Genomic DNA, 26,895 nt, shown 5'->3' with positions numbered 1-26,895 from the left:
TCGAAACTTGACACATTTTAGTGCTATGTTTAAAATCATGGTAAATAGACACTTCTCCAGAAATTCTAACATATTGCGCTACAAGTTCTAAATTAAACTTCAGCATATTGTGGCGAGCTAATGAAAAATGTATTAGTTCAATAATTGGTTTGTTGGCTTCGGAGTAGACTTCTTCAATATCAAACGTATTCTTATTTAATTTGTACTGAAATGATTGGATGCGTTCACTAAAGCCACTGCATGTTTTAGAGAAATTTTTTTCAACTACAGTTTTACTATTTTCTGTATGCTTTTTGGTTTTACAATGATTGAACCATGATTTTTTTAGAACTTGCAAATTGCACAACTCACAAAATTGATACTTTTGTGAATTGTCTTGGTTATTATTTTCTAATTGTTCTGGGTGTTGTTGGTTGTGTTGCTGCTGTCCATTCAATTGATGTTGAAGCTGTTGTTCATGTTGTAAATTTTGGTAATATTGTTGATTTTGTTGGTGATGTTGTTGTGGATAAAATTGCTGATGTTCTTGAATATTTTGTTGATGATTCTGATAGAATAGTTGGTTTTGGAACTGATTATGATACTGGCGATATTGATGAGAACAATTTTGCATGTGGTATTGTTGGTTTGTTTGCTGGTTATATTGTTGATCCGGTTGATTACTTTGCCTGTTATAATGATTTTGTATTTGTTGAACATATTCATTGAAGTTTTGTTGTGGTTGATGTTGATCATTCTGTTGAGTATTTGGTAGTACTTCTTGGTTCTCAAATAATCCGTTGCATGGATGGTTTTGTTGTGGGTGATGTTGGTTATTCTGTTGAGGATTTGGTAGAACTTCTTGGTTCTCAAATAATCCATTGCATGGATGGTTTTGTTGAGGGTGATGTTGGTTATTCTGTTGAGGATTTGGTAGAACTTCTTGGTTCTCAAATAATCCGCTGCATGGATGGTTATATTGCCAATTATTCATTTCAGTTAATAAATTTTGCATTTGTCCACTTCGTTGATCTCGATAATATATATCTCTCATTTGACGTGAAAATTGTTGTTCTTGTTGGTAATCCCATAAAGTTTGCTCTTCTTGTTTTGGTAGTGGAGCATATCCAGGATGCTCAAAAACATAGTGCAATTTTAGAGCTTGCGAATGGATAAGAACATCTTTGCATATATGACACATTTTGTGAGATTGCATATGTTTCTTATAAGCATAACCGCTAGCAAAGTTTTTGGTGCATACATTGCAGACAAAATTTCTTGGTGCCATATTAAAGAAACAATTTAAAACTTGTTAAAGTATGAGTTTGAAATGTAATACTTTGTAGTCGAAGTCTCAACTTAAAGTGATGTTTAGAGATTTATTTTGTAATAAGAAAGGCTTTGTGAAACGTTTACCCCCTTTTTTAAATTTGAAAGAAAAAAGATTTACATTGATAACGATGTACTAAGACAAGAACTAAATGCTGAACTCAGCTTCAAATTAAAAAGAAAAATAAAACAACAACAATACTGCGTTCAGCTTCAACATCTATTTGGTGGTGCACAATACCCACAAATGCATTGACGAATTCTTTGACTGTTTCTTACAAACATGTAACAGAAAACGACAACAACAACAAGTGCATGTCATAAATTAGTCAATGACAATCACCACCCAAAAATATTTAGACATTTCAAATATGTACTTTTTTTATGAAGTGTAATCTTACATGGGTTTTTTAGCTGATTTGTACATACAACAAATACAAACACACAATTCATTCTTAGTCATTTCTCTCCTCAGATTTACCCTTAGTAACAAGATGCATCAAAAAATCAAAACATTCAACACTTTACAAAATAAATAATAAGTACAGACACTCAAGAGATTTAAACCATACACACTTTAATCTTTAAAATTCCCCCCCTTATTATTTTGTCTAGTAACGAGATGCAACAAAAAAATCAAAACATATCACCAAAATTTTAGACACACTTACATGAATATTTTACTGATTAGTAACATTTCACCCCCTCTCTTATTTTTGTCTAGTAACAAGATGCAACAAAAATCAAAAAACATCATGACCTTCAGTTCATTGCTCCCAATGTTCATTCCCCCAAAGTTTTAATCTGTGACCTAATTATTTTTAATTACCAAAACTGTTATTACAAGCTTAATGATCAAATAGGCCCATAAAGCTGTCAACTTGATATCAAACCTACACTTCTCCCCTACTTATATCTATAGAAGACCCCCTTTGGAAGAGCTTCTAAAGACCCCATTATGAGATCTTCTAGCTATGGAAGGCATCTTTTGGAGGTCTTATATATAGAAGACTTCTTTATGAGGTCTTCTAGTTATATAAGACCCCATCAGGAGGTCTTCTATCCAAGGTTTCGGAGTCGGAGTCTACGAGTCGGAGTCGAGCAATTTTGCCGGAGTCGGAGTCTGAGTCGAAAAAAATAACTCGACTCCGACTCCGGGCAATTTTTTCTAGCATTAGAAATATAACATTAAATTCTGGACACCATTTTTTTCAAAAATCATTATTTATTTTAACAAGTAAAAAAGTATCAGTCGGCTTTGCCGACAGAGATATACCCTCAGCCTGTGTATATTGAAACAAATTTTTCCCAAAATACGTATGTATTTAGGGGGTTTTAAAAATTTTGGGCGTTTGAACCGACGAAAATGTTGATTAGGATTAAAGATCAAAAGTTTTGCGGAGGAGATACTAAAAGGAATGGATCGACATTGAACGTTATGGAAGTGGATCTCCAGCCACAACATATGGTGCCATAGGGGGTTTTTACACTCTTCGGGCTGTTTGCTCAAGAAGTATGGACTTGCCACTAAAAAAAACTTTTGCCATCGTAATTGAGGCAGCGAATGCAAGTTGCTTGAACAAAAATCAAAGTGATTCGATGTCAGGTCTTAAAGTGAACTTATCCGAAATTTTGTGTGGGAGGTAACGGATGGAGTGGACAACTATAGCCCATATTTCAACCTGATCTATATCTGGTAGATATATTAGGACGTGTAAAGTATAGACCAATTCGGCTACTCCCTTCAACAGTTACCGTACGAACAATTTTTCCGAACATTTTTGAACTTTTGTGGGGGAGGTACCTGAAGGAGTGGACCGATATGAGTTATGTTCAAACTTAAACTATGTTTGGACAAAATATTACTTAGGACATATTTTGGACCGAATCCGCAGATCCGTTCGGGAGTTATCTTTCACTCCACCCACCTCACACGGCGTCATAGGGGTTTATTTGCAAGTTTCATGCTATTTTCTCAGGAAGTATGGACTTGCCCCTGATGAAACTTGTACCGTCGTATGGAGGGCAGTGAATACAAGTTGCTACATCAAAATTGAAAACGATTCGAGAGCAGGTCCCAAACTGAATATATTAAGAACTCCAAAGGACGCATAGCAGAAGTTTCTGAGTTATGACGTAATGATTTTTAATTGACCCCAAATAATGCTTGAGTAAGTAGCTTTATACCTTTGTTTGACGATATTGATTCATCATTTTGTGATGAAATGTCTTCAGATAAATAGAATGAAGGATCCTTTTGTAGATTATTTTGTTCGTCTAGCTCAGTTCCTTTCATGTCTGTTTTTTTTTCTTAAACTGAAAAAGAAACACAAGATCAGACTTCCTACATTAAAAGATTTTACGGAAATGTACGATTTTATTTTTCAAATCTTTTTTGTCCGTTTTATGGCCAAAATGTCATTTTTGTAAAGCCAAAAATTTAAATGTTGTCTTTTCGGTCCTCCATTTCCGTAAAATCTAATATTTGTTACAAACTCGATCAATGAAAGACTAGCATTTAATGTCCTTGATAAGCCGACAAAAATGTATTACAATCGCATTATTAATTTTCGAGCTAGAGTTGGCACTGCAAAACGCTTTAATAGAAACAGTGTTTCGTAGACGGTCATTTGCCACAAAACTTCTTACAGCCTGTTTATGTATTTCGAAACAAAAATGTGTGCGGATGAAACGCATCAAAACTTTAGTTTTCGAAATTTTATTTCCTTTGCTTTTGCTTCAAAACCAAATACTAATTTGAAAAACACATTCAAATTTGTTAGTGTTTCATACTCATTCATTTTCTTATCTACATACCCAGCAAAAAAAGTCCTCCCAAAATCATGGGTTTTGTAAGGGATTTTTGGCAGCCGTAACTACTCGCAAACCCCCTTTCTTCCCCAAGTTGAAAAGTAAGTTGAAAAAATTCTATTTTTAGAACAGTTGATGTAGAGATTTTTTTTTTAATTTCATCACACTTCTTACTTTTATTTTACTTTATTTTATTTCGCTCGCTGTGCGAGTTGAACACACGAACCCTCTGATTTCTAGCCAAAGACACTACATACTATGCCACGCACACGAAATCGGAACGAATTCGGAATGACGATTCTTAAGATTCTTTAGAAAATGTGCAGAGATTCTTAAAATAAACTTATAGAAAATCGGTCCAATTTCTAGGAAAATATAAGAGAAATCGGCCACATTTCTAAAAAAAATTCAGAAAAAATCTGATATCAAAGCCCTCGGAAAAAATTGTTAGCTGGGTTAGTGAGGAGCAAAGTAAGTAGGTTTGCCTTGTAATTTTTTTAAGAAGTATCCGATTACTTTTCAAATTACTTGTAATGGGAAAAGAAGCTTGTTTACATTACTTTGTAATGGGTTACGTAATGACTAATGGATCCGAATTTTTGCTGGGTACATAAACAGGCCCTCAATATTTTTCAACAAAAAATTCAGAAAGCAGATTAAGTTAGTAAGTCTTTCAGATGAAAGAAAAAAATCTACCACTAAATTTTCGTGGTTTTCTTCGTAAAAAAATCATGAAAAAGGGTTTTTATTGGGCTATTTTTGGGCTGGGGTCACCTCTTAAGGCTCTCGAAGAACTCTAAACTGTTGGTTTATATACATTTTAAATCCTTATAATTTTTACTGCGAGTAGTCCTTATGATTTGTATTGCCCTTCATTTTCACATATTTTCTGACGGATAAAGTTTCATTCCAGAATATTCTCGTGCAAAAAACGGGAAAAACCGACAAATACTTTCTAACATTTATTTTGTTGCTATTTTCCAATGTAAGATTCAGCAGAAACAATATAGATATGAATTTCATTTAATTTTTATGTTCTGTAGTTGAGTATTGTATTCGAACGGATGCCCTTTCTAAATAATATGTTAGGAAAAATCAACAGATTAACTTATATAGGCCCAAATATACGAAAAAGTTTGTTAACTTTGTGCACATTTTATTAATTTTAGCGGTATAGGAAGAATTTACCCTCGGAGTCGAACCGGAGTCGGAGACGGAGCCGGAGTCGTGAAAAAAATTGGTCTGGAGTCGGAGTCGAGCCAAAAATACCTCGACTCCGAAACCCTGCTTCTATCCATAGAAGACCCCTTTAAAAAGTCTTCAGCCTACAGAAGACCACTTTATGAAGTCTTCTATCGATAACAGGGGTCTTCAATCTATAGAATACCACTCCAGGAGGTCGCCTATATATAGAAGACCCCTTTATGAGGTCGCTTATATATAGAAGACCCCTTTAGGATTTATTTTTTCCACAGAAGACCACTTTCTGTGGTCTTCTATCTGTAGAAGACCACTTTCGCTGGTCTTGTATCTATAGAGGATCCCTTTCGGAGATGTTGTTTCTATAGAAAATCCCTGTAGAAGGTCTTCTACCTATAGAATACTCATATATGAAGTCTTCTATGTATAGAAGACCTTTTTATGAGGTCCTTTATCTATAGAAGACCCTTTCAGGAGGTATCCTTTCTATATAAGACCCATTTATGAGGTCTTTTATATATAGAAGACCTATTTAGGAGGTCTCTATCAATAGAAGATCCCTTTATGAGGTCTTCCATCTATAGAAGACCCCTTTAGAAGGTCTTCTATCTATAGAAAACCCCTTTAGGGGGTTCTCTATATAAAGGAGACGCCTTTAGAAGTTCTTCTGTCTATAGAAGACCCCTTTAGGAGGTTCTCTATCTACAGAAGACCGCTTTATGAGGTCTTCTATCTATAGAAGACCCCTTTAGGAGGTCTTCTATCTATAGAAGACCCCTTTAAGAGGCTCTCTATCTACAGAAGACCCCTTTAGAATTTCTTCTATCTATAAAAGACCCCTTTAAGAGGTCTCTTATCTACAGAGGAGCCCTTTAGGAGGTCTCCTATCCATAGAAACCCCTTTGGGAGGCCTTCTATCTACAGAAGACCCCTTTAGAGGGTTCTCTATCTATAGAAGATCCCTTTAGGAGGTTGTCTATCTACAGAAGACTCCTTTAGAAGTTCTTCTATCTATAGAAGACCCCTTTAGGAGGACTCTTATCTACAGAAGGCCCTTTAGGAGGTCTCCTATACATAGAAACCCCTATGGGAGGTTTTCTATCTATAGAACACCACTTTAGGAGGCCTTCTATCTACAGAAGACCCATTTAGGAAGTTCTCTATCTATAGAAGACCCCTTTAAGAGGTCTTTTGTCTATAGAACCGCCTGAAGGGGTCTCTATCTACAGAAGTTATTCTGTCGATGGAAACCCCTTTAGGGGATCTCCTACTATAGAAGACCCCTTTAGGAGGTCTCCTATCCATACAAACTTCTTCTATCTATAGAAGACCACTTTAGTAAGTCGCATATATATAGGAAATCTTATACCTATAGAAGACCCCTTTTTGGAGGTCTTCTATCTACGAAAGACCACTTTAGGAGGTCCCTTTAAGAGGTCTTCTATCTATTGAAGACCCCTTTAGAAGGTTTTCTATCTATAGAAGACCCCTTTAAGAAGTCTTGTATCTACAGAAGACGCCTTTAGAAGGTCGTCTATCTATAGAAGACCCCTCTAGGAGGTATTTTATCTATAGAAGAGCCCTTTAGCGGGTATTCTATCTATAGAATAACCTTGTAGGTGGCCTTTTATTTATAAAGGATCCCCTTAGGACAAATTCTTTATATAGAAGACCCTCCCTTCAGGAGGTATTCTACCTACAGAAGACCTTTTTATGAAGTCTTCTTTCTACAGAAGACCCTTTTATGAGGACTTCCTTCTATATAATACCCCTGAAGATGCCCTTCTGTCTATACAAGATCACTTAATAAGGTATTTTTTTTCTATAGAAGACCCCTTGTGGAGACCTCTGTATAAGGTCTTCTATCTAAAGAAGATCCCTTTAGCAGGTCTTCTATGTATAGAAGACCCCACATTTGAATTTCACCATATGTACCGAACATAAAATATATGATTTTTTCTAACAAATAGTTAATTTAAAAATTACTGTTATTTTGAATAATTAGATTTGTTAGTTTGTTTAATTTGGATGAAAAGCAGTTCACCAAACGCATCGAACAGTCACAACACAGAAGAATAAAAAACCAGCAATGTTCGGTGCGAAAAGTGTAATAATTTGTATTATTTTTATGGCCACTACAAATACGATAGTCACTGGAAATGTAGAGGGTAAGGAGAGATTTTCTTTCGTTTATATACCCACATTTGAATTTCCATTTTTTCAGATTTTTCTTATAACCAAATGCCACCTTTATATGACACCGCGGATTACAATAGTTGCCTGGAAAAACTATCAGGTTCATATTGTATGGTTTACGTGGAAATTCAGGAGGATAACAACTCCGTATTGTGGCATAATATTTGGAATTTCACAAATTCTTATCGTTTTCATTATCGTCACGATCAGCTGTATCGTGGAATTTGTACAACACAATGTGACAGTGTCTCTTCCCCGGTGGATCAGAACAAAAGTGCCAATTATTTATGGAATGAAAATGTTCGAATGGCCCAAAAGCTTCATAAAATTTCTAGAGACCAACAAACTCTTGCAAAGAATGAAGATAAAATACATCAATGCATTGCTGAAGAATTTCGGGGTAAATACAATCTAAGTGTAAAGACTTTTGTGACCTACTGTGATAATCCCCAGGAGCCAATTGAAAAAGGTAAGATAATCAAATTTTTAAGAAGTCAATAGGGGGTCTTCTATAGATAGTAGACTTCCTAAATGAAATTCTATAAATAGAGGACTTCCTAAGGGGTCATCCATATATAAAATGCTTCCTAAACGGGTATTCTGTAGGTAGAAGACTTCCTAAACGGGTCTTCTGTAGATTGACGACCCCCAAAGAGATTTTTTATAGATAGGAGACCTCCTAAAGGGATCTTCTATAGATAGGAGACTTGTTCTATAGGTAGAAGACCTCTCCCAAAGTGGCCTTCTATAGATAGAATACCTCCCTAAGAGGCCTTCTATAGATAGAAGACCTCTAAAGTGACCTTCTATAGAAAGAACACCCCTTAAAGAGGCCTTTTATGGATAGAAGATCGCACAAAGGGAGGAGAACTTCAACACGGGCCTCATGTAGACAGATTACCTCCTAAAAGGGTCTTCAATAGATGGAAGGCCTCATAAAGGTCTTCTGTAGATAGAAGACCTCATAAACGGTCTTCTGTAGATAGAAGACCTCCGAAAAGGATCTTCTATAGATAGAAGATCTAGAGGAATTTTCTGTAAGTACAAGATCTTCCAAAGGAGTCTTCTGTACAAAGAAGACCACCCAAAGGAGATTTCTTGAAGGACCTTCTATGGACAGAAGACCTCCTAGAGTTGATTTCTATAGGTAAAAGACCTTCTAATGGTGCCTCCTATAGATAGAAGTCCTCTTAAGGTGGGCTTCTATAGATATAAGACACACTAAATGAGCCTTCTATACATAGAAGACCCCCTAAAGGAGCCTTATATAAATAGAAGATATCTTAAAGGAGACTTTTCTAGGTAGAATACCTCCTAGAAGATCTCTTAAAGGGGCCTTCCATAGACAGAAGACCCTAAAGAGGCCTACTTCGTAAATTGGTTTTCTATAGATATAAGACATTCTAAAGGGATATTCTGTAGGCAGAACACCTCCTTAAGAGATCTTCTATAATTAGGAGATCTTCTAAAGGGATTTTCTATAGATAGCAGACTTCTAAAGAGCCTTCTACAGATCGAAAACTTCCTTTAAATAGGCGCCTTCCTATAGGGCTCTTCTATAGATAGAAGACTTCCTAAAGGGGTGTGAAGTAAATAGAAGACCTTCTAATGGGGTCTTCTGTTGACGGAAAACCTCCCCAGGGGTTTTTCTGGGGATTTAAGATTTCCCAAAGAGATCTTCTAAAGATAGAAGAGTCCTTTTGAACGTATTCTATAGAGAGATTGATAGTAGACCACATAAAGAGGCCTTCTATAGATAAGAGATCTCTTAAAGGTCTTCTGTATACAGACGACTTCCTACAAGGGCCTTCTATAGATAGACTACCTCCTAAAGTGGCCTTCTATAGATAGAAAACCCTTTAAAGAGACCTTCTATAGATAGAAAACCCTTTAAAGAGACCTTCTATAGATAGAAGACCTCATTCAGGGGCTTTCTATAGACAAAAGACCTCCTAAAGAAGCCATCAATAGATAGAAGACCCTTTAAAGGGACCTCCTATAGCTAGAAGATATCTTAAAGGGGCCTATTTATAGATAGAAGACTTCCTAAAGTGGCCATCTATAGATAGAAGACCCTATAAAGGGACCTTCTATAGCTAGAAGATACCTTAAAGGAGCATTCTATAGAGAGAAGACCTCATTCAAAGGACTTCTATAAGTAGAAGACCATTTAAGGGGGGACCTTCTATAGATAGAAGACTTCCTACAAGGGCATTCTATAGATAGAAGACCCCCTAAAGTGGCCCTCTATAGATAGAAGACCCTTAAACGGGACCTCCTATAGCAAGAAGATATCTTAAAGGGGTCTTCTATAGATAGAAGACCTATAACCCCCTTTACTCTGATCCACTATCCCTGCGGTACCGCCGTACAAGCATTTCGTCAGGTTCTTTCAAGAAGACCTCCTAAAGTGGCCTTCTGTAGATGGAAGACCCTTTAAAGGGACCTTCTATGTGCAGAAGGAAGAAGACCTCATACAGGTGCATTATGTGGACCGATGTCCTCCAAAATGTGTCTTATATGGATAGAAAACCTCCTAATGGGTCATCTTCCTTTGTAGATAGATAGATAGATAGATAGATAGATAGATAGATAGATAGATAGATAGATAGATAGATAGATAGATAGATAGATAGATAGATAGATAGATAGATAGATAGATAGATAGATAGATAGATAGATAGATAGATAGATAGATAGATAGATAGATAGATAGATAGATAGATAGATAGATAGATAGATAGATAGATAGATAGATAGATAGATAGATAGATAGATAGATAGATAGATAGATAGATAGATAGATAGATAGATAGATAGATAGATAGATAGATAGATAGATAGATAGATAGATAGATAGATAGATATAATAGATATCATATAACCATCGATAAATTTTTCGATGAAATGTTGAAGTCAAAGAGTGTATGGACGACATACACAACATTTGTACAAACAATTATGGCGGAGAAAAACAAATATTGCCTAAGAATACAGTCGAACCCCTAATCACAACATACAATGGATGGGGGAGTAGATACAACGACGAAGCTGATAAACCCAGTCTATGAACTCCACTCCGAAGTAATGCGAAAGCGGTCCCGGAGTGGTTGTTCCAGTGTAGGGCCACTATTGATAGCGCGCTATCATTACGCCCATTTAAAAAAAAAAAAAAAGATAGATAGATAGATAGATAGATAGATAGATAGATAGATAGATAGATAGATAGATAGATAGATAGATAGATAGATAGATAGATAGATAGATAGATAGATAGATAGATAGATGGATAGATAGATAGATAGATAGATAGATAGATAGATAGATAGATAGATAGATAGATAGATAGATAGATAGATAGATAGATAGATAGATAGATAGATAGATAGATAGATAGATAGATAGATAGAATACTAAGGCTAAAATCACATTAGGCAAATATTTGCTTCAGTGACCGTCAGAGTGCGCTTACTGACAGCACGTGAGTGTGAATAATGCATTGAAATTTATGCTCACTTGCTCTCTGTAAGGGCACACTGCCGTTCGCTGGAGCAAACATTGCCTAATGTGGCCTTACATTGAAACGTCTTAAAGTGGTCTCCTATAGATAGAAAAAGACCTAATGGGATCTTCTATAGATAAAAGAAAGCCTAAAAGATTTTGCTATAGATAAATGAAGTCCAAACGGGATATTCTATAGATATAACATATCCTAAAGAGGTCTTCTATATCTTTGAATTTAATGGTCAAAAAATATTTTTTTCTAATCCTCCATAGGTTCTTCGTATTATAATGCGGTATTAATTTTGGTGGGCATTCTCATCCTGAATTTATTGTCAACAATTTATGATGGCTACTTGAAATCAACGCAAAATCAATCTAAGCTTTCTACCTGTTATTTTGATAAACAGCACGAAAATTCAGGTACGCATGACTTTCGATTTTAATGCGTTTTTTATTATTATTATTATTTTTTTTTTAATTTGAGCCCACAAATACCTCTGTTCCTTTTCCATTTATCGCAACTATCGTCGCCTGATTGCACCCAATGCAAGTCCCATGGGTAAAGATCTTCAATTTGTGGATGGTTTTCGCACCCTACTCTCGATTACCATAGTTTTTGAACATCTACTCATTACACAATTTATGCCAGTGGAAAATCCTGACTTTTTCGAACAACAATTTTCCACCACATTTACCCTTACTCTCATTCATATTCTTGTATGCATTGAGCTATTCTTTATGCTAAGTGGCCTAATGTTGTATTTGAAATTTACGAAGGGTGAATATATTACGCCACAGAGTACTCTCAAGGAGTGTCTTGGAGTTTATTTGCGGCTTTTGTTCTCAAGATATTTAAGGTAAATTCACCATAATTCATGAAGGATTAAATTTATAATTTTTAGTTGGGATTCGTATTCATTGCAGATACATTCCATCGTTATTGTTGCTGATTTTGTTCTCATCAAATATTTTGATATATCTGCACAATGCTCCATTCTGGAGGCACTTAATAGAACCAAATGTTATTTTATGTCGCACAGAGTGGTGGTCGAACCTTTTTATGACAGCTAATTTAGGTATAAATAATTGTGTAAGTATTTTATATTTTGTATCATATATTACAAATTCCAAGGGCAATTCGAATATCCACAAGCAAAACCACTTCCCAATCTACATACATATGTATGTATATATATATACCATTATTCTATCCATGTCTGTACAATGTAATAAGCAAAGAAAGAAAACCTTCTAAAGGGGGTTCTATAGATGGAAGATGTCATAAAAAGATATCGTAAAGGAGTGTTCTGTAGTTAGAAGGTCCTCTAAAGGGTTTTATCTAGACTAGAAGATCCCCTGAAATGTATTTTCTGCATAGAGGACCTCATAAAGAGGTCATGTGTAGAGTGAAAATCTCCTAAGGAGATTTTCTGTTGATGGTAGACTTCTTAAAGGGGTATTCTATACATACTAGACATCCCAATGAGGATTACTATACATTGAAGACATTCCAAAAAGGTTTTCTATATTAGAATGTCTTACAAATGGATTTTCTATACATAAAATACCTCCCAAAGAAGACTTCTAAATATAGAAGATCCCCTAAAGCGATCTTCTACACGCAGAGAAAAAAATATGTTTGATCCAACAATATTCCAAGAGCAAAATATATATTGTTAACATATTGTTAGATTCCTTATGTAGTATTGTCAATCCAACAATCGTTATTGTCACACTGGACTATATTATGTGTTCTAAATATAAATATGTATTGTCACTTTGACACTATAACGCTTTGGACCAAACATGTAAGTACGATAGTTTTGGTTAGAGGTAACAATATATGTTGTTACAATTCACAATAGTTTTGGTCCAAATAGACAATAAATATTGTTAGAAATTACAATAGATTTGGTCAGAAGTAACAATATTTATTGTTGCAATTCACAATAGTTTTGGTCAAAATAGACCATAAATATTGTTAGAACTTACAATAGTTTTTGTCAGAAGTAACAATATTTATTGTTGCAATTCACAATAGTTTTGGTCAAAATAGACCATAAATGTTGTTAGAACTTACAAAAGTTTTGGTCAGAAGTAACAATATTTATTTTTGCAATTCACAACAGTTTTAGTCAAAATGGACAATAAATATTGTTAGAACTTACAATAGTTTCGGTCACAAATAACAATATTTATTTTTGCAATTCACAATAGTTTTGGTCAGAAGTAACAATATTTATTGTTGCAATGCGGAATGGTTGGAATAAAAATTGTACACCTACCTTTTTAATGTGTTACATTTAAAAAAATATATAAAAAGTTTCATTGTATTATTTATTTCATATATGATTTTTAAAACATTTATGTGACACTGATTTGAGATAATTTTAATTTCGATTGACGCTAATTTTATTTATTTTAACAAAGATTCTTCTCTTGATATGCAAATAAAGCATGTTGGTAAACTATTTCTTGTGATTTACTCGGTCAGAAAAAATTGTGAATCCAAGTCGTTAGTAGAATTTGAAGCTAAATTAAAAAAGAAAATATGTTAGAAATAACGCTTAGTAAAAGTACAAAAAGAAGATACTTACTAATTAATTTAATGCCCAAAACAAAATCGGTTGAAGAAATGTATTGATGCACCAAATTGCTGAATATAACTGTCGGTGACAAGTTTTATGTTTTCTTAACTACATTTAAAAAGTCTGCAGCAAAACAATCCTTAACCCGCTAAATAAAAAAAGTTAGTTAAAAACAGACACACAAAACTACGCAATAAAATACAAGTGTCAGCAGTAGTCGTTTCTTTGGCTTTCATTGAGCATGCATTGAAAAAATTATTAGACTGTTGCAACGCGCTCTTTATATTTTAAATTAAAATAGAATTCCGACAATTCGTTCACAAAAACACAAATTTAAAAAAAAAACTATTTATATTTTCTCTTCGTATAATAAATAAGTTTCAACCACCTTTTTGTTTTTAGCTTTCCACAAAACACACACACACATAACAACTTACATACGATAGTAGAAGAAGAGATTCAAAAGAGGTGGTGTCAAACAACAATGAAAAATAGTATTGGTAAAAATGGACAATAAATATTTTTAGAATTCAGAACAGTTGCGGTAAAATTAACTATATTTACAATAGTTTTGGTAAAAACTACAAACGCGTGTCATAAACATTATTCAGTACAAAAAGAAAACAAAATAGATCGACGTTTTCAAGAAAATTTAATTTATTGTGTGAAAAATGTATGAATTATCGGAATTCTTCTTTAATATCTCCTTGCAACGCAAATTCTGCTTCAACCACCACTTTTATATTTACCGCTTCACAAAAACACATGAGAAAACCAAAAACAAAAAAACTACGAGTACATGGCATTTTAAAAGTAGATAACGCCATAAAAAAGAAAACACCGACAATTTTAAAATAACAAAGAATTCAATAGATTTAATAACGTATAACACTTTTATTATTAGATTTTTTGCATTTTTGGAATGTTGTTTTTCTAAGTTTATAATCACTAATGTTTTACTTTCACTTTCCACTTTCTTTGAATGCCAAACAAAAACTGATTAGGCACAAAGAATGCACAAACACAAATAACTTCACCGGCTGCCACACATATACTAAAGAGAGCAAAACCAAACGAATGCAGCTACTAGAATCCAGAGAAAATACTCAACAAGTTAACGGGAGAGAGTATAGTCAAAAATATCTATTTTTGAACTAATAATAGAAATGTTCAATCCTAAATTGTGTATCTACTTAAAAAACAAAATAAGAATACGTATTTAAAACTACAACAAAAGCGATTTTTTTAAATGACAATATTTTTTGTAAAAATTCTAGATTATGATAGTTCCTACCAATCGGTGTTGTTAATTATTTTTACAATATTGCGGAATTTCGAAAGTTGTTTTTTTTTATGTTTGGAGCAATGGATTTGCAATACAATGCTTGAACAAAACAAATACAATTTTGGAGCAAAAATTGATATTTTTGTTCCAACAAAAGCGAAAAATATTTTTTCTCTGCGTGCTGGCTAGCACCATATAATAAACAAGTAATCCAAGGCTATAGTCGGACGGGGCCGAACATGTGATACCCTACACCACTATGTCCCAATTTACATTAGGCAAGTTTACTTGCGGCAAGTCCCTGTTTGTAGGAGAGACACGTAAGGGGAGTGGAAGTGGAAAAAATTGCTCGTACCGGCAATTTTCAGGCAATTCCTTTTATATTTTTTTTGTATTTGACATTATTTTCATTGCTTTGAAAACAAAACTTGTCGGAACAGAATTGCCTTTTATAAACGTAAGAGGCAAGTTTAAAAAGGAACGAGAAAAATTGCCGCAAGTAAACTCGCCTAATGTAAATCGGGACTATCCCTGGGAATTAGCTTTCCACAAATCAAAATTTCTGGAATAAATAAACTTATTGTGAGAAATAACTTTGTGGATTCTGGCACCGTATCACACTTCTTCTTTTCAATGAGTGAGTTTACCCCGATTCTTATTCGCTCAATTATATGAACCCACAGCCTATCTCCGAGTCCGAACGTCGTGTCCTAAGACACCACTTGTAGAGCATCAGGATGGTCAGTAGTTCTTTTTTCAATATGTAGGCTACTTTGCCGGTATATGCCCTCCAGGAAATAGAATATAGACCAAAAATATTTTTTTATTTTTCATACAAAAGTAATGGTTTATTTCACCCGCAAAATAATATCAGATCATCATCCAAAATTGTAGGCATCTTCTTCTACCTAAACTCTTACCTCGGGCAAAATTTCGTGATTATTGAGCTATAATTGCGACCTCTAGCGTGTTTATGATTACCCTAGGCTGTAACTCTGTAATCTTATCATGTACCCCAACACAATTGGCATCAATAAAAAGGTCAAACGTTCCTGTTTCAAGTATAGCTTACTTGCCCGGAATGTCTCTTCCAGGAATAAAGATATAAGCTGTATATTAAAAGTTTTCACCATTTTCACACAAAAGTTGTGGTCCATTTAACCCTCTAAATATTATCTGATCATCATCTCAAAACGCAACCTTCTTCTTTGTCATATACTCTTACCTTATTTAAAATTTCGAGGCGATTGGACTATTATTGCGACCTTCAGAGCTTCAAAATCGTTTAAAAATTTTGTTTCTGGTCCATTTCACCCGCTAAATATTTCACGATTATCGCCAATAACAATAGGTGTCTATTCTGGTCTAAACCCAACCTCCATGCAAAATTGCATGACGATCGGTTTATTACAATTTATAACAGACAGACGGACGGACGGAGCACACATCTCAAAATCGCTTTATCTCGTCGAGATATGAATTTTGGTATACCACGTTGGGGGTCTCCGAAAAATATTTCGCGGTGTTACATGAATTTTTACCAAAACAAACTTATAATACCCTTCCCACATATCGCAGGTGTAGGGTATAAATACATCTTAAGTGGTCTTATTTAGATAAAATATCTGTAGAAGACCACCTAAGGTGGTCTTATGTACATAGTAGACTACCTTTAGACCTAAAGGGGTCTTCTGTGCATAGAAGACAACTTAACGGGGTCTTCTATACTTAGAAGACCACCTAACGGGGCCTGCTATACTTAGAAGACCACCTAACTGGATCTTCTATATTTAGAATACCACCTAACGGGGTCTTCTGTATATAGAACACCACCTAACGAGGTCTTCTGTACATAGAAGACCACCCAACGGGGTCTTCTTACTTAGGTTTTCTGTAAATAGAAGACCACTTAAAGGGGTCTTCTATACTTAGAAGTCCACCTTTCAATATATAGAGGGCTTCCTAACGGGATCTTCTATATATAGAAGACCACCTAACAGAAGACCACCTGTGCATAGAAGACCACCTAAAGGGGTCTTCTGTACATAGAAGACCAACTAACGGGGCCTTCTATACTTAGAAGACCACCTAACTTCATCTTCTATATTTAGAATACCACCTAACGGGGTCTTCTCTATATAGAACACCACCTAACGAGGTCTTCTGTACATAGAAGATCATCTAACGGGGTCTTCTGTACATAGAAGACCACCCAACGGGGTCTTCTATACTTAGGTTTTCTGTACATAGAAGACCACTTAAAGGGGTCTTCTATACTTAGAAGTCCACCTTTCAATATATAGAGGGCTTCCTAACGGAATCTTCTATATATAGAAGACCACCTAACAGGGACTTCTGTACATAGAAGACCACTTAAAGGGGTCTTCTATACTTAGAAGACCACCTTTCAATATATTCAATATATAGAGGGCGTCCTAACGGGATCTTCTATATATAGAAGACCACCTAACGGGGTCTTCTGTACATAGAAGACCACCTAACGGGGTCATCTGTACATAGAAGACCACCTAGCGGGGTCTTCTGTACATAGAAGGCCACCTAACGGCGTCTTCTGTACATAGAAGACCACCCAAATAGGCCTTCTAACTTATAAGACCACATAAAGGTGTCTTCAATACCTAGAAGACCACTTAAAGGGGTCTTCTGTACATAGAAGACCACCTAACGGTGTCTTCTATGCTTAGAAAACCACATAAAGGAGGCTTCTATACTTAGAAGACCACCTAACGGGGTCTTCTGTACATAGAAGACCACCTAAAGGATGTTTCTGTACATTGAAGACCACCTAACAAGGTTTTCAGTACATAGAAGAACACCTAACGGGGTCTTCTATGCTTAGAAAACCACATAAAGGAGGCTTCTATACTTAGAAGACCACCTAAAGGGTTCGTCTATACATCGAAGACTACCTAACGGGGTCTTCTGTACATAGAAGACCATCTAAAGAGATCTTCTATACTTAGAAGACATCCTAGAAGGTCTTTATACATACTTAGAAGACCACTTAAAAGGGTCTTCTATACTTAAAAGACCACCTAAAGGGGTCTTCTTTACTTAGAAGACCACCTAGAAGGTCTTCTATACATAAAAGACCACCTAAAGGGGGTTTCTGTACATTGAAGACCACCTAACAAGGTTTTCAGTACATAGAAGAACGCCTAACGGGGTCTACTGTACATAGAAGACCACCTAACGGGGTCTTCTATATTTAGAAGACTACCTAACGGGGTCTTCTATACTTAAAAGACCACCTAAAGGGGTCTTCTTTACTTAGAAGACCACCTAGAAGGTCTTCTATACATAAAAGACCACCTAAAGGATGTTTCTGTACATTGAAGACCACCTAACAAGGTTTTTAGTACATAGAAGAACACCTAACGGGGTCTTCTATGCTTAGAAAACCACATAAAGGAGGCTTCTATACTTAGAAGACCACCTAAAGGGTTCGTCTATACATCGAAGACCACCTAAAGGGGTCTTCTTTACTTAGAAGACCACCTAGAAGGTCTTCTATACATAAAAGACCACCTAAAGGGGGTTTCTGTACATTGAAGACCACCTAACAAGGTTTTCAGTACATAGAAGAGCGCCTAACGAGGTATACTGTACATAGAAGACCACCTAAAGGGGTCTTCTATACATAGAAGACCAACGAAAGGGATCTTCTATTTATAGAAGGCCTCCTAAAGGGGGTTTCTATACATAGAAGGCCACCTAGAGGGTTCTTCTATACTGAGAAGACCACCTAAAGGGGCTTTGTATACTGAGAAGAACACGTTAAGTGTCTTCTATACATAGAAGACCCCTTTAGACACCTAACGGCGTCTTCTGTACATAGAAGACCGCCTAAGGGGGTTTTCTATACATAGAAGACCACCTAGAGGTTTCTATTGATATACGAAATCTTCCACAATACATAGATGAGCTTCTAAAGAGCTCTTCGATTGTTACAGGGCCTTCTACAAGGCACTATAGGTTAAATAGCCCATTTTACTGGCCAAAAGTCATACAGTTGAAAAAATATTTGGTTCAAATCAGAATAGCTTTCTTAGCTTTGGAAAGGAAAACGACACCATTTTGGCAAAAAAATTAACCCTTTATGGACCTAATACATAACAGGTACCTTAACCCATTGGGGACCAAAATTGAAAAACCTGTTGTTTGTCAACAAAATTGAAGGCATCGATGTCCCGTAATCGTAAACGCATTTTCAGTTGTGTTTCGTTGTAATTTTAATGCAAGGAGGCCCTTAAACTATTATGTACCTTTACCTTGGTACCCCGATTATATTTTCTGATATGTTTTGCACTTTTACTAAAAAGATTTACAAAAGAGTTGTAATTTTTTTGATTTTAAAGCATCATACTTCTGTAAGCTCTAATTTGGCTAGCATTATTAGGCACGAGGTTTACTTCTGACGTCAAATAAATCAATACTTGAGAAAATTGGGTTATCTGACAAAAGTTACATAACTCGGATCCAGCAAATTTAAGCAATATCACATATAATTTTCGGTGTTTGGCACGAATCGGGGAACCCATTTCAATTTTTCAAACATTGCCGAAACTTTAAAAGCCTATATAACCTCAATTTTTATGTTTCTGCGTTAGTTCTAAGTCAACGCTCATTGAATGACTATTTATAAACAAACATGAATATACCTACATACATACATACATATTTTTGATAAACCGACATCGAATACTTATTTTTCAACTCGTTACTCATATAAATATTTTGAATTTGGTATTGGTTAGAAATAAACATATTTCTTCAGCACATTTTTAATGATACATGTAACGGTAAAATGACAAATACAAAAACAAAATTAATTTTCGGTTGCTTTGACATGTTTCTTACAAAAAAGTAATACCAAACAGATGAAATTAAATGGTTAGAAATCTGACTTTTGGCCAGTAAAATGGGCTATTTAACCTATAGTGCAGGGATATTATTTAGACCGAAAACCTCTTAAAGTGGCTTTCTATAGAAGAAAGACCTCTTAAGGGGGTTTTCTTTTCTATACATAGATGACCCCCTAAAGTGATCTATAGATAGAAGTCCTCCTAAAGGGATCTCTGCTACAGATACAGGAACTTCCAAGACTCCATTTAGGTGGTCTGTAAAGATTTTCTTTAAAGATGCGCTTAGGTATAGGCTTTAGGCTATAAATACTACCTTTATTCCGTCTATAAAGATTCCTTAAATGTTGTCTATAAAGACTCACTTAAGATCGCCTATAAAACTTCCTTTCAACTCGTCTATGAAAACTTTTCGGGGCTACTTTTAATTGAAACCAAAATCAACTCCTTTCTCTGTGGAGTCGTCCTCCTCATTATACATGCGTGAAACCCATTACTAAAATACTTCTTCTTCTTTACTTGTTTACTTCTAGTGTTGGGTCCATACTTGGTACATAGCCGCTGATTTCCAGCTATATGCATTATTTCTTATCGTACTCATCCTATGCGCCAAGTAGGTTCGAAATGTGATCCTTTCAAATTTTTAAATAATATCATCATCCTGGCTTTTAGGTATCCCCAACATAAAAAATCAATATATGCCGGTGTTGGAACTGTCGCAGCCCTTCTACCAAGTTTAATCAGTTATATGCTGAAGCTGGATTCTATACCTACCCTTTTCATTGAGTAAGTAGATCTTACACTAAATTTGAAAATGTGACTACTTAAAACTGATCAGATTTAATTCAACATTTGTGGTCTGTTCCAGAACCTGTAAGAATCTACAAAATCTTACTACGCTAAAAATTGTTCCTCTATGTTATCGAAAAAAATCGTACAAATTAGTAGATTCTTGTAGTTCTGGAACAGACTATTGATCTCAGATGAGTAAAGTTTATTTGTCAAATACTATTTTCAAATCGGAAATAATGATCTTCACTTTTGTTTCGTTCGTCATTTTCAAACATTAAACTTTTTTCAGAAATTATCGTCATATTTATTTGAAAGATATCAAATCCGGTGAACATCTTTATCTCAGGCCCTATTCGAGTTTGAATGGCTTCTTCATTGGCCTAATCTGTGGTGAAATCTATATGAAATATTTACGAAATGATCGTTATAAGCAGCTAGTTGGAAATCGTATTAAGTTTCTCATTCCTTTGGGATGGTTGACTATTTTGGCTATTTGGTATTTGGGTTCAAGTCTCGTATTGAAGGAAGCATCGATATGGACTGCCTTGTATGCAATACCTAATAGACCCATATCGTTGGCAATTGTGGCCACAATTGTTATTATATACAAAATGTGTCGTGGTGGTGGTAAGTAAAATATGTATTTATATAGGAACGAAAACGTTTACAATCGACATTTTATTTATCAAAACTGTTCTTCGAGATTTTTTCTGAAATCTAATTTGTATTATATGTTATAGTAATTAAATATTTTCTTTTAGGATTCCTTAACTGGCCTATATTTCTACCTTTAGCAAGAATATCCTATCAGGTCTATCTTTGGCATTTCCCCATACTATTTTCAATATTTGCTAGCTCTCATAAGCCCCTAAATGTTTCCCAACTGTTTCCGGTAAGTCAAAATATTTGTGTTCCATGCCAAAATTCTACTTTTCTCTCTTTTTAAATGTACATAAAAGGATAATTCATGTATTATTTCGCTCTTTGATTTCTTATGCAAATTTCTCTATAGGTTTCATTGCTGCTGAAAACTTACCTCTTAGCGGCCATGGCATCATTTTTCATAGCCATTATGGTGGAATATCCAATAGCTGTAGTGTTGAGCGTATTCGAACTAAAAAGTAAATACGAAACGTTTTTTTATTTATTAGTGAAAATTAATTGTTCCTTCTTACTTTCAGAAAAATCAAAATTGCTGAAAAAGTCATGACAAGCCAACCTCTCCGTAGAGTGTATATAAATAATTTAAACATTCCAAATTAATAGAATTATTAAAATAAAAAAATGTTAAATCATATTAAACACATTGCATTTGAGAAACCAAATTTCGATGACAGAGAAGCCACTCCCACAGCCGATATGTCTGATGAGCTGGGTAACTAACAGCGAAACCGGTTACATAATTTGGTGACTTGTAAAAAATTGTCGATCATTAAACTCAACTCCAAGGCGAAAATTAATAAAAATTAACATTAAAATTATCTTCGCTCTTACAGGCAAATTTGAAATCAAAAGAGTTTTGTTTGTTTTTTTTACCCTGTAGGAAATGTCAATAGTGAATCTATAATGACTTACTACTGACATTGTCAACAGTACAACTGACAAACTGTAGGCAACTCATGTAATTTCCTATAAACATTTTGTATGAACGTGTCATTCGAAAGTCAGTAGTGATATTGGAACTAGTATGTCAGTAGTAAGCATGGCACAATTACTCAGGTAGTGGTATCACACCAGCTGATCGAATATGAAAAGTCAAATCACTTTATAAAAAATTGTTTTTGTTGTAATTTCTCCAACAACATAAAGAAAGTTTTGACATAACATATTCAAAATTTTACGATGCCACTACCTGGGTAATTGTGCCATGGTAGTAAGTCAGTAGTTGCTGAGGGACCATGTGTTAACATTGGAGGTATAATGTCTTTTGCTCATACTTTTATAATGTCTTTTGCTCATACTTATGGATATTAAAATTGTATACCTTAAGTTTAATCACTCGTTAAATTCACGATATTTTATTGATTTTTCACAAAAACACTTTTTTCACGAACCGCCGAAATTATTTTGCACCAAACGATTAAGAAAATCAAGAACAAAAAGAAGATGCTTCGTTGGGCTATCAGCTGTCAAAATATACAATGCTTCTTCTTATTACGATAAAAGTATCAACAGTTGACAAAGTGTTGACATTGTCACCATAATAGTAGGCAAAGTGGTGACATGTCGACACATGACCCCATGCTTCCTACAGGGTATCTTTTCATGAAAGTATATACATATGTATATGTATTAGGGTGATGATTTTTTAACTTGTTTCTCTAAAACAACACATACGACTTCCTAAAGTTGTCGTCTATGGATAGAAGACCTCCTAAAGGGGACTTCTATAGAAAAATATCTCCTAACGGGGTCTTCTATAAATAGAAGATCTCTTAAAGTGGTCTTCTATAGAAAGAATATCTCCTAAAGGGATCCCTAAAAGGGTGTTTTGTATATAGAGGACCTCTTAAGTGGTATTCTATAGATTGAAAACTTCTAAAGGGGTCTTCTATAGATCGAAGGCCTCCTAAAAGGGCCTTCAATAGATGTTCTATACATAGAAGAGCTCCTAATAAATCTAATAGAAATCTACAGAATACCTATAGATTGAAGAAGTCTTAAAGAGGTCTTCTATATAGAAAATCTCCTAAAGAGGTCTTCTATAGATAGAAGTCCTCCAAAAGGAGTATTCTATAGATAAAAGACCTCCTAAAGGAGTCTTCTAAAAATAGACAACCTCCTAAAGGGGTCTTCTCTATATAGAAGACCTCCTATTCTATAGGTTTTTGACTTCTTAAAGTGGTCTTCTATAGAAAGAATGCTTCCTAAAGAGGTCTTCTATAAATAGAGGTCTTCTATAAAGAAAGAAAATCACTTAAAGGGATCATCTTAAGACAAAGGCCCCCTAAAGGAGTCTTTTATAGATAAAAGAACTCCTAAAGTGTTATTCTACAGATTGAAGACTTCTTAAAGGGGTCTTCTACAAGTAGAAGACCTTCTGAAGGGGTCTTCTATAAATAGAAGACCTTCTGAAGGGGTCTTCTATAAATAGAAGACCTCCTAAAGTTGTATTCTATAGATAAAATATGCACTAAAGGAGTCTTCTGTAGAAAGAATATCTGCTAAAGGGATCATCTATTGATAGAAGACCCTATAAAGGGGTCGTCTATAAATAGAATATCTCCTTATGGGGTCTCCTAAGGATAGAAGACTTTCTAATAGGGGTATCCTGTAGATAGAGGCCTCTCAAAGGGGTATTCTCTAGATAGAAGACCTTCTAAGGTGATATCATATAGATTGAAGACTTTTTTTAAAGGGTCTTCTATAGAAAAAATTCTCCTAAAGGGGTCTTCTATAAATAGAAGATCTCCTAATTCTTCTATATAAAGAATGTCACCTAAAGGGGTCTTCTGTAGACTGAAGGCCTCCTAAAGTGGTATTCTATAGGTAGAAGATCTCCTAAAGGGGTCTTCTATGGAAAGAATACTTACTTAATTACTTACTTAGCTGGCCCATTACAGAACATTTGTTCTATAGGCCAAACTAAGAAAAGATCTCCATTTCTCTCTGTCTCTTGCTTCACTTTCTGAAATACCGCGCCTTGTCATCTCTTCATCCACTTGTTTGCGCCATCTATTCTTTGGCCTGCCAATTCTGCGTGCACTGCCAAGCGGCTCATATTTATACGCCTTTTTAGCGGGTTCATCATCGCTCATTCTTATGATATGGCCTAGCCAACGCCATTGTTGCATCTCAATACGTTTAACAATATCGATGTCGTTGTACAGCAGATACAGCTCGTGGTTCATGCGACGTCGATATTCACCGTCAACGCAGATTGGTTCGTAGATCTTTCGATGAATTTTTCTCTCAAACACACCAAGCACTGCCTTATTTGCTTGCGCAAGTACCCAGACTACAGAGCCATACATCAGCACGGGTAGTATCAGTGTTTTGTAGAGCGTTATTTTTGTTTGACGAGATGTGGCTTTGTTTTCAAACTGCTTACTTAAACCAAAGTAGCATCTGCTGGCCAATGCAGTCCTTCTTTTTATTTCACAACTGATGTCGTTTATTGTGTTTACGGAGGTGCCCAAGGTAGACGAAGTCTTTAACTACCTCAAAATTATAGGTACCAACTTCCACAGTTGGTCCGAGCTCTATGGACGCTTTGCGCGTCGACACCATCAATTTGGTCTTTTCGCCGTTTACCGCCAGACCCACTTTCGCAGATTCTGCTTCGACCTTCCTAAAGGTATCAGTTACTTCCTTTACTGATCGTCCCATGATGTCTATGTCATCAGCATAACCAAGTAACATGTGGCTATTGGTGTAGATTGTGCCACTTCTTTTGACGTTTGCCTCTCGTATAACCTTTTCCAGCAGGATGTTGAAGAGATCACACGAAAGGCTATCTCCTTGTCTGAAACCTCTTTATGTACAAAACTCTTCGGATATGTTCTTTCCTATTTTAACTGAGGATTTCGCGCCAGCTACAGTAATTTTACAAAGCCGGATGAGCTTTGCGGGCATACCAAATTCAGACATAGCTTGGAATACCTTTGAACGCAGCGGGCTGTCGAAGGCTGCTTTATAATCGACATAAAGGTGGTAGGTGTCAATCTGCATCTCTTGGGTCTTCTCCAGGATTTGCCGCAGGGTAAATATCTGGTCAATGGTGGACTTGCCAGGTCTAAAGCCGCATTGGTATGGATCAGTTATCTCGTTGACCATAGGCTTTAGTCGTTCGCACAATATCCCTGACACGATCTTGTAGGCAATAGGGAGAAGACTTATGCCCCTATAGTTGGAGCATACAGTCTTATCTCCTTTCTTGTGGACGGGACATATGATGCTCAGGTTCCAATCGTCGGGTACTCGTTCTTCCTGCCAGATGGTGCCAACTAGCTGATGCATACACCTTATCAGCTCGTCGCCTCCGGTTTTAAACAGCTCGGCTGGTAAGCCATCGGCTCCTGCTGCTTTATTATTCTTCAGCCGGTTGATTGCAGTTTTTACCTCATCTTGGCCGGGCGGTATACATTCAATACCATCTTCTGGGATTGGATCTGTGGTATCATCGTCTTCGCTACTATTGGATACCAGCAGATTGGAGAAATGTTCCTTCCATATCCTGAGCACGCTATCTGTATCTGTAACCAGATTACCTTGCTGGTCTCTAGAGGAGGATGTGCCTGTACCAAAGCCATCTGTTTGATGTTTCACTCTTTGGTAGAATTTTCGAACTTCATTCTGGCTCCTGTACATCTCGATTTTTTCACACTCCCGCTTTTCCATTTCTCTCTTTTTCTTGCGGAAAAGACGTTACTCTTCTCTCCTTTTCTCCCGATATCTCTCGTGCGCTACGCGTTGCTACTGATTGTAAAGTAGCTCTATATGCCGAATTTTTCTCTTCGGTAGCAGCACGACACTCCTGGTCATACCATTAATTCCTTTGTGGAGGTCTCCGGAATCCAAGTATGATTTTTGTGGCTGTTTGCATGGAGTGGGCAATATGTTGCCATTGTGTTGTTATGTTATCGGGACAAGGAGTGCTCGCATTAAGCAATTGGGCTAGTTGAGTGGAATATGCTGTGGCTATCTGTTGTGTTTGCAGCCTATCGATGTCCAACTTCCGCGTTGTGTCTGTTCGTGCTTTATTTGCGACGTTTAGACGGGTACGTACCTTTGCTGTAATAAGGTAGTGGTCCGAATCAATGTTTGCACCTCGGAACGATCGTACATCCAACACGCTCGATGAATGTCTTCCATCTATCAGAACACGATCAATTTGATTACTGGTTCTTTGATCTGGAGACAGCCAGGTGACATTATGAATATCGAGATGATTAAATCTGGTACTGCTAACTACCATGATTCTTGCAGCTGCAAAGTTTATCAGCCTCATACTATTGTCAGATGTTTCACTGTGGAGACTGAATTTCCCGACTGTTGGGCCAAAGATATTCTCCTTTCCAATTTTGGCATTAAAGTTGCCTAGAATGATTTTAATGGCGTGATTTATTTGGTCCTTTATAAAGATCTCTTCGCGAATCAATATTTTCAGCATATCAATGTTTATAAAAATCTTTTGGCGGATCAGTATTTTAGTTCATTATAACCGTTTTTCTTTTGTTTTAACCGCGTTCATTGGGTTGGAACGAATAAAATAGGTAACATGAGAATAGGGGGTGGGAAAAAGAAAATTTGTTCGTTATATCCGGCGTTCGTTATAAACGTGTTCACCTGTAAAATTCTTACTAAAGCTTACTTTTAAATATCATAT

The 26,895-nt window shown here is 35.7% G+C and overlaps 1 protein-coding gene across 1 annotated transcript; it reads left to right on the top strand.

Moving 5' to 3' along the window:
• The first annotated feature begins 7,402 nt into the window (after positions 1–7,402).
• Positions 7,403–21,949, top strand: LOC141406271 (nose resistant to fluoxetine protein 6-like). The gene is made up of 11 exons (XM_073991509.1): positions 7,403–7,487; positions 7,544–7,984; positions 11,293–11,439; positions 11,504–11,876; positions 11,944–12,109; positions 20,309–20,388; positions 20,448–20,561; positions 20,857–21,194; positions 21,329–21,459; positions 21,580–21,688; positions 21,749–21,949. The coding sequence occupies exons 1-11, from the start codon at positions 7,409–7,411 to the stop codon at positions 21,775–21,777; spliced, it is 2,007 nt and encodes a 668-aa protein (XP_073847610.1). The 5' UTR covers positions 7,403–7,408; the 3' UTR covers positions 21,778–21,949.
• Positions 21,950–26,895: the final 4,946 nt, after the last annotated feature.

The sequence above is a fragment of the Musca autumnalis genome, unplaced genomic scaffold, assembly GCF_047663935.1.
Source record: "Musca autumnalis isolate F117 unplaced genomic scaffold, ASM4766393v1 scaffold_5, whole genome shotgun sequence".
NCBI lineage: Eukaryota > Metazoa > Arthropoda > Insecta > Diptera > Muscidae > Musca > Musca autumnalis.
This window is presented reverse-complemented; position numbering and strand designations above follow the sequence as displayed.

Bases quoted from the DNA above. Each gene is read 5' to 3' on its own strand.
- LOC141406271 (XM_073991509.1), top strand. From the start codon at position 7,409: ATGTTCGGTGCGAAAAGTGTAATAATTTGTATTATTTTTATGGCCACT. The intron at 7,488-7,543 runs GTAAGGAGAGAT...CCATTTTTTCAG, and splicing joins AGTCACTGGAAATGTAGAGG to ATTTTTCTTATAACCAAATG. The intron at 7,985-11,292 runs GTAAGATAATCA...AATCCTCCATAG, and splicing joins CCAGGAGCCAATTGAAAAAG to GTTCTTCGTATTATAATGCG.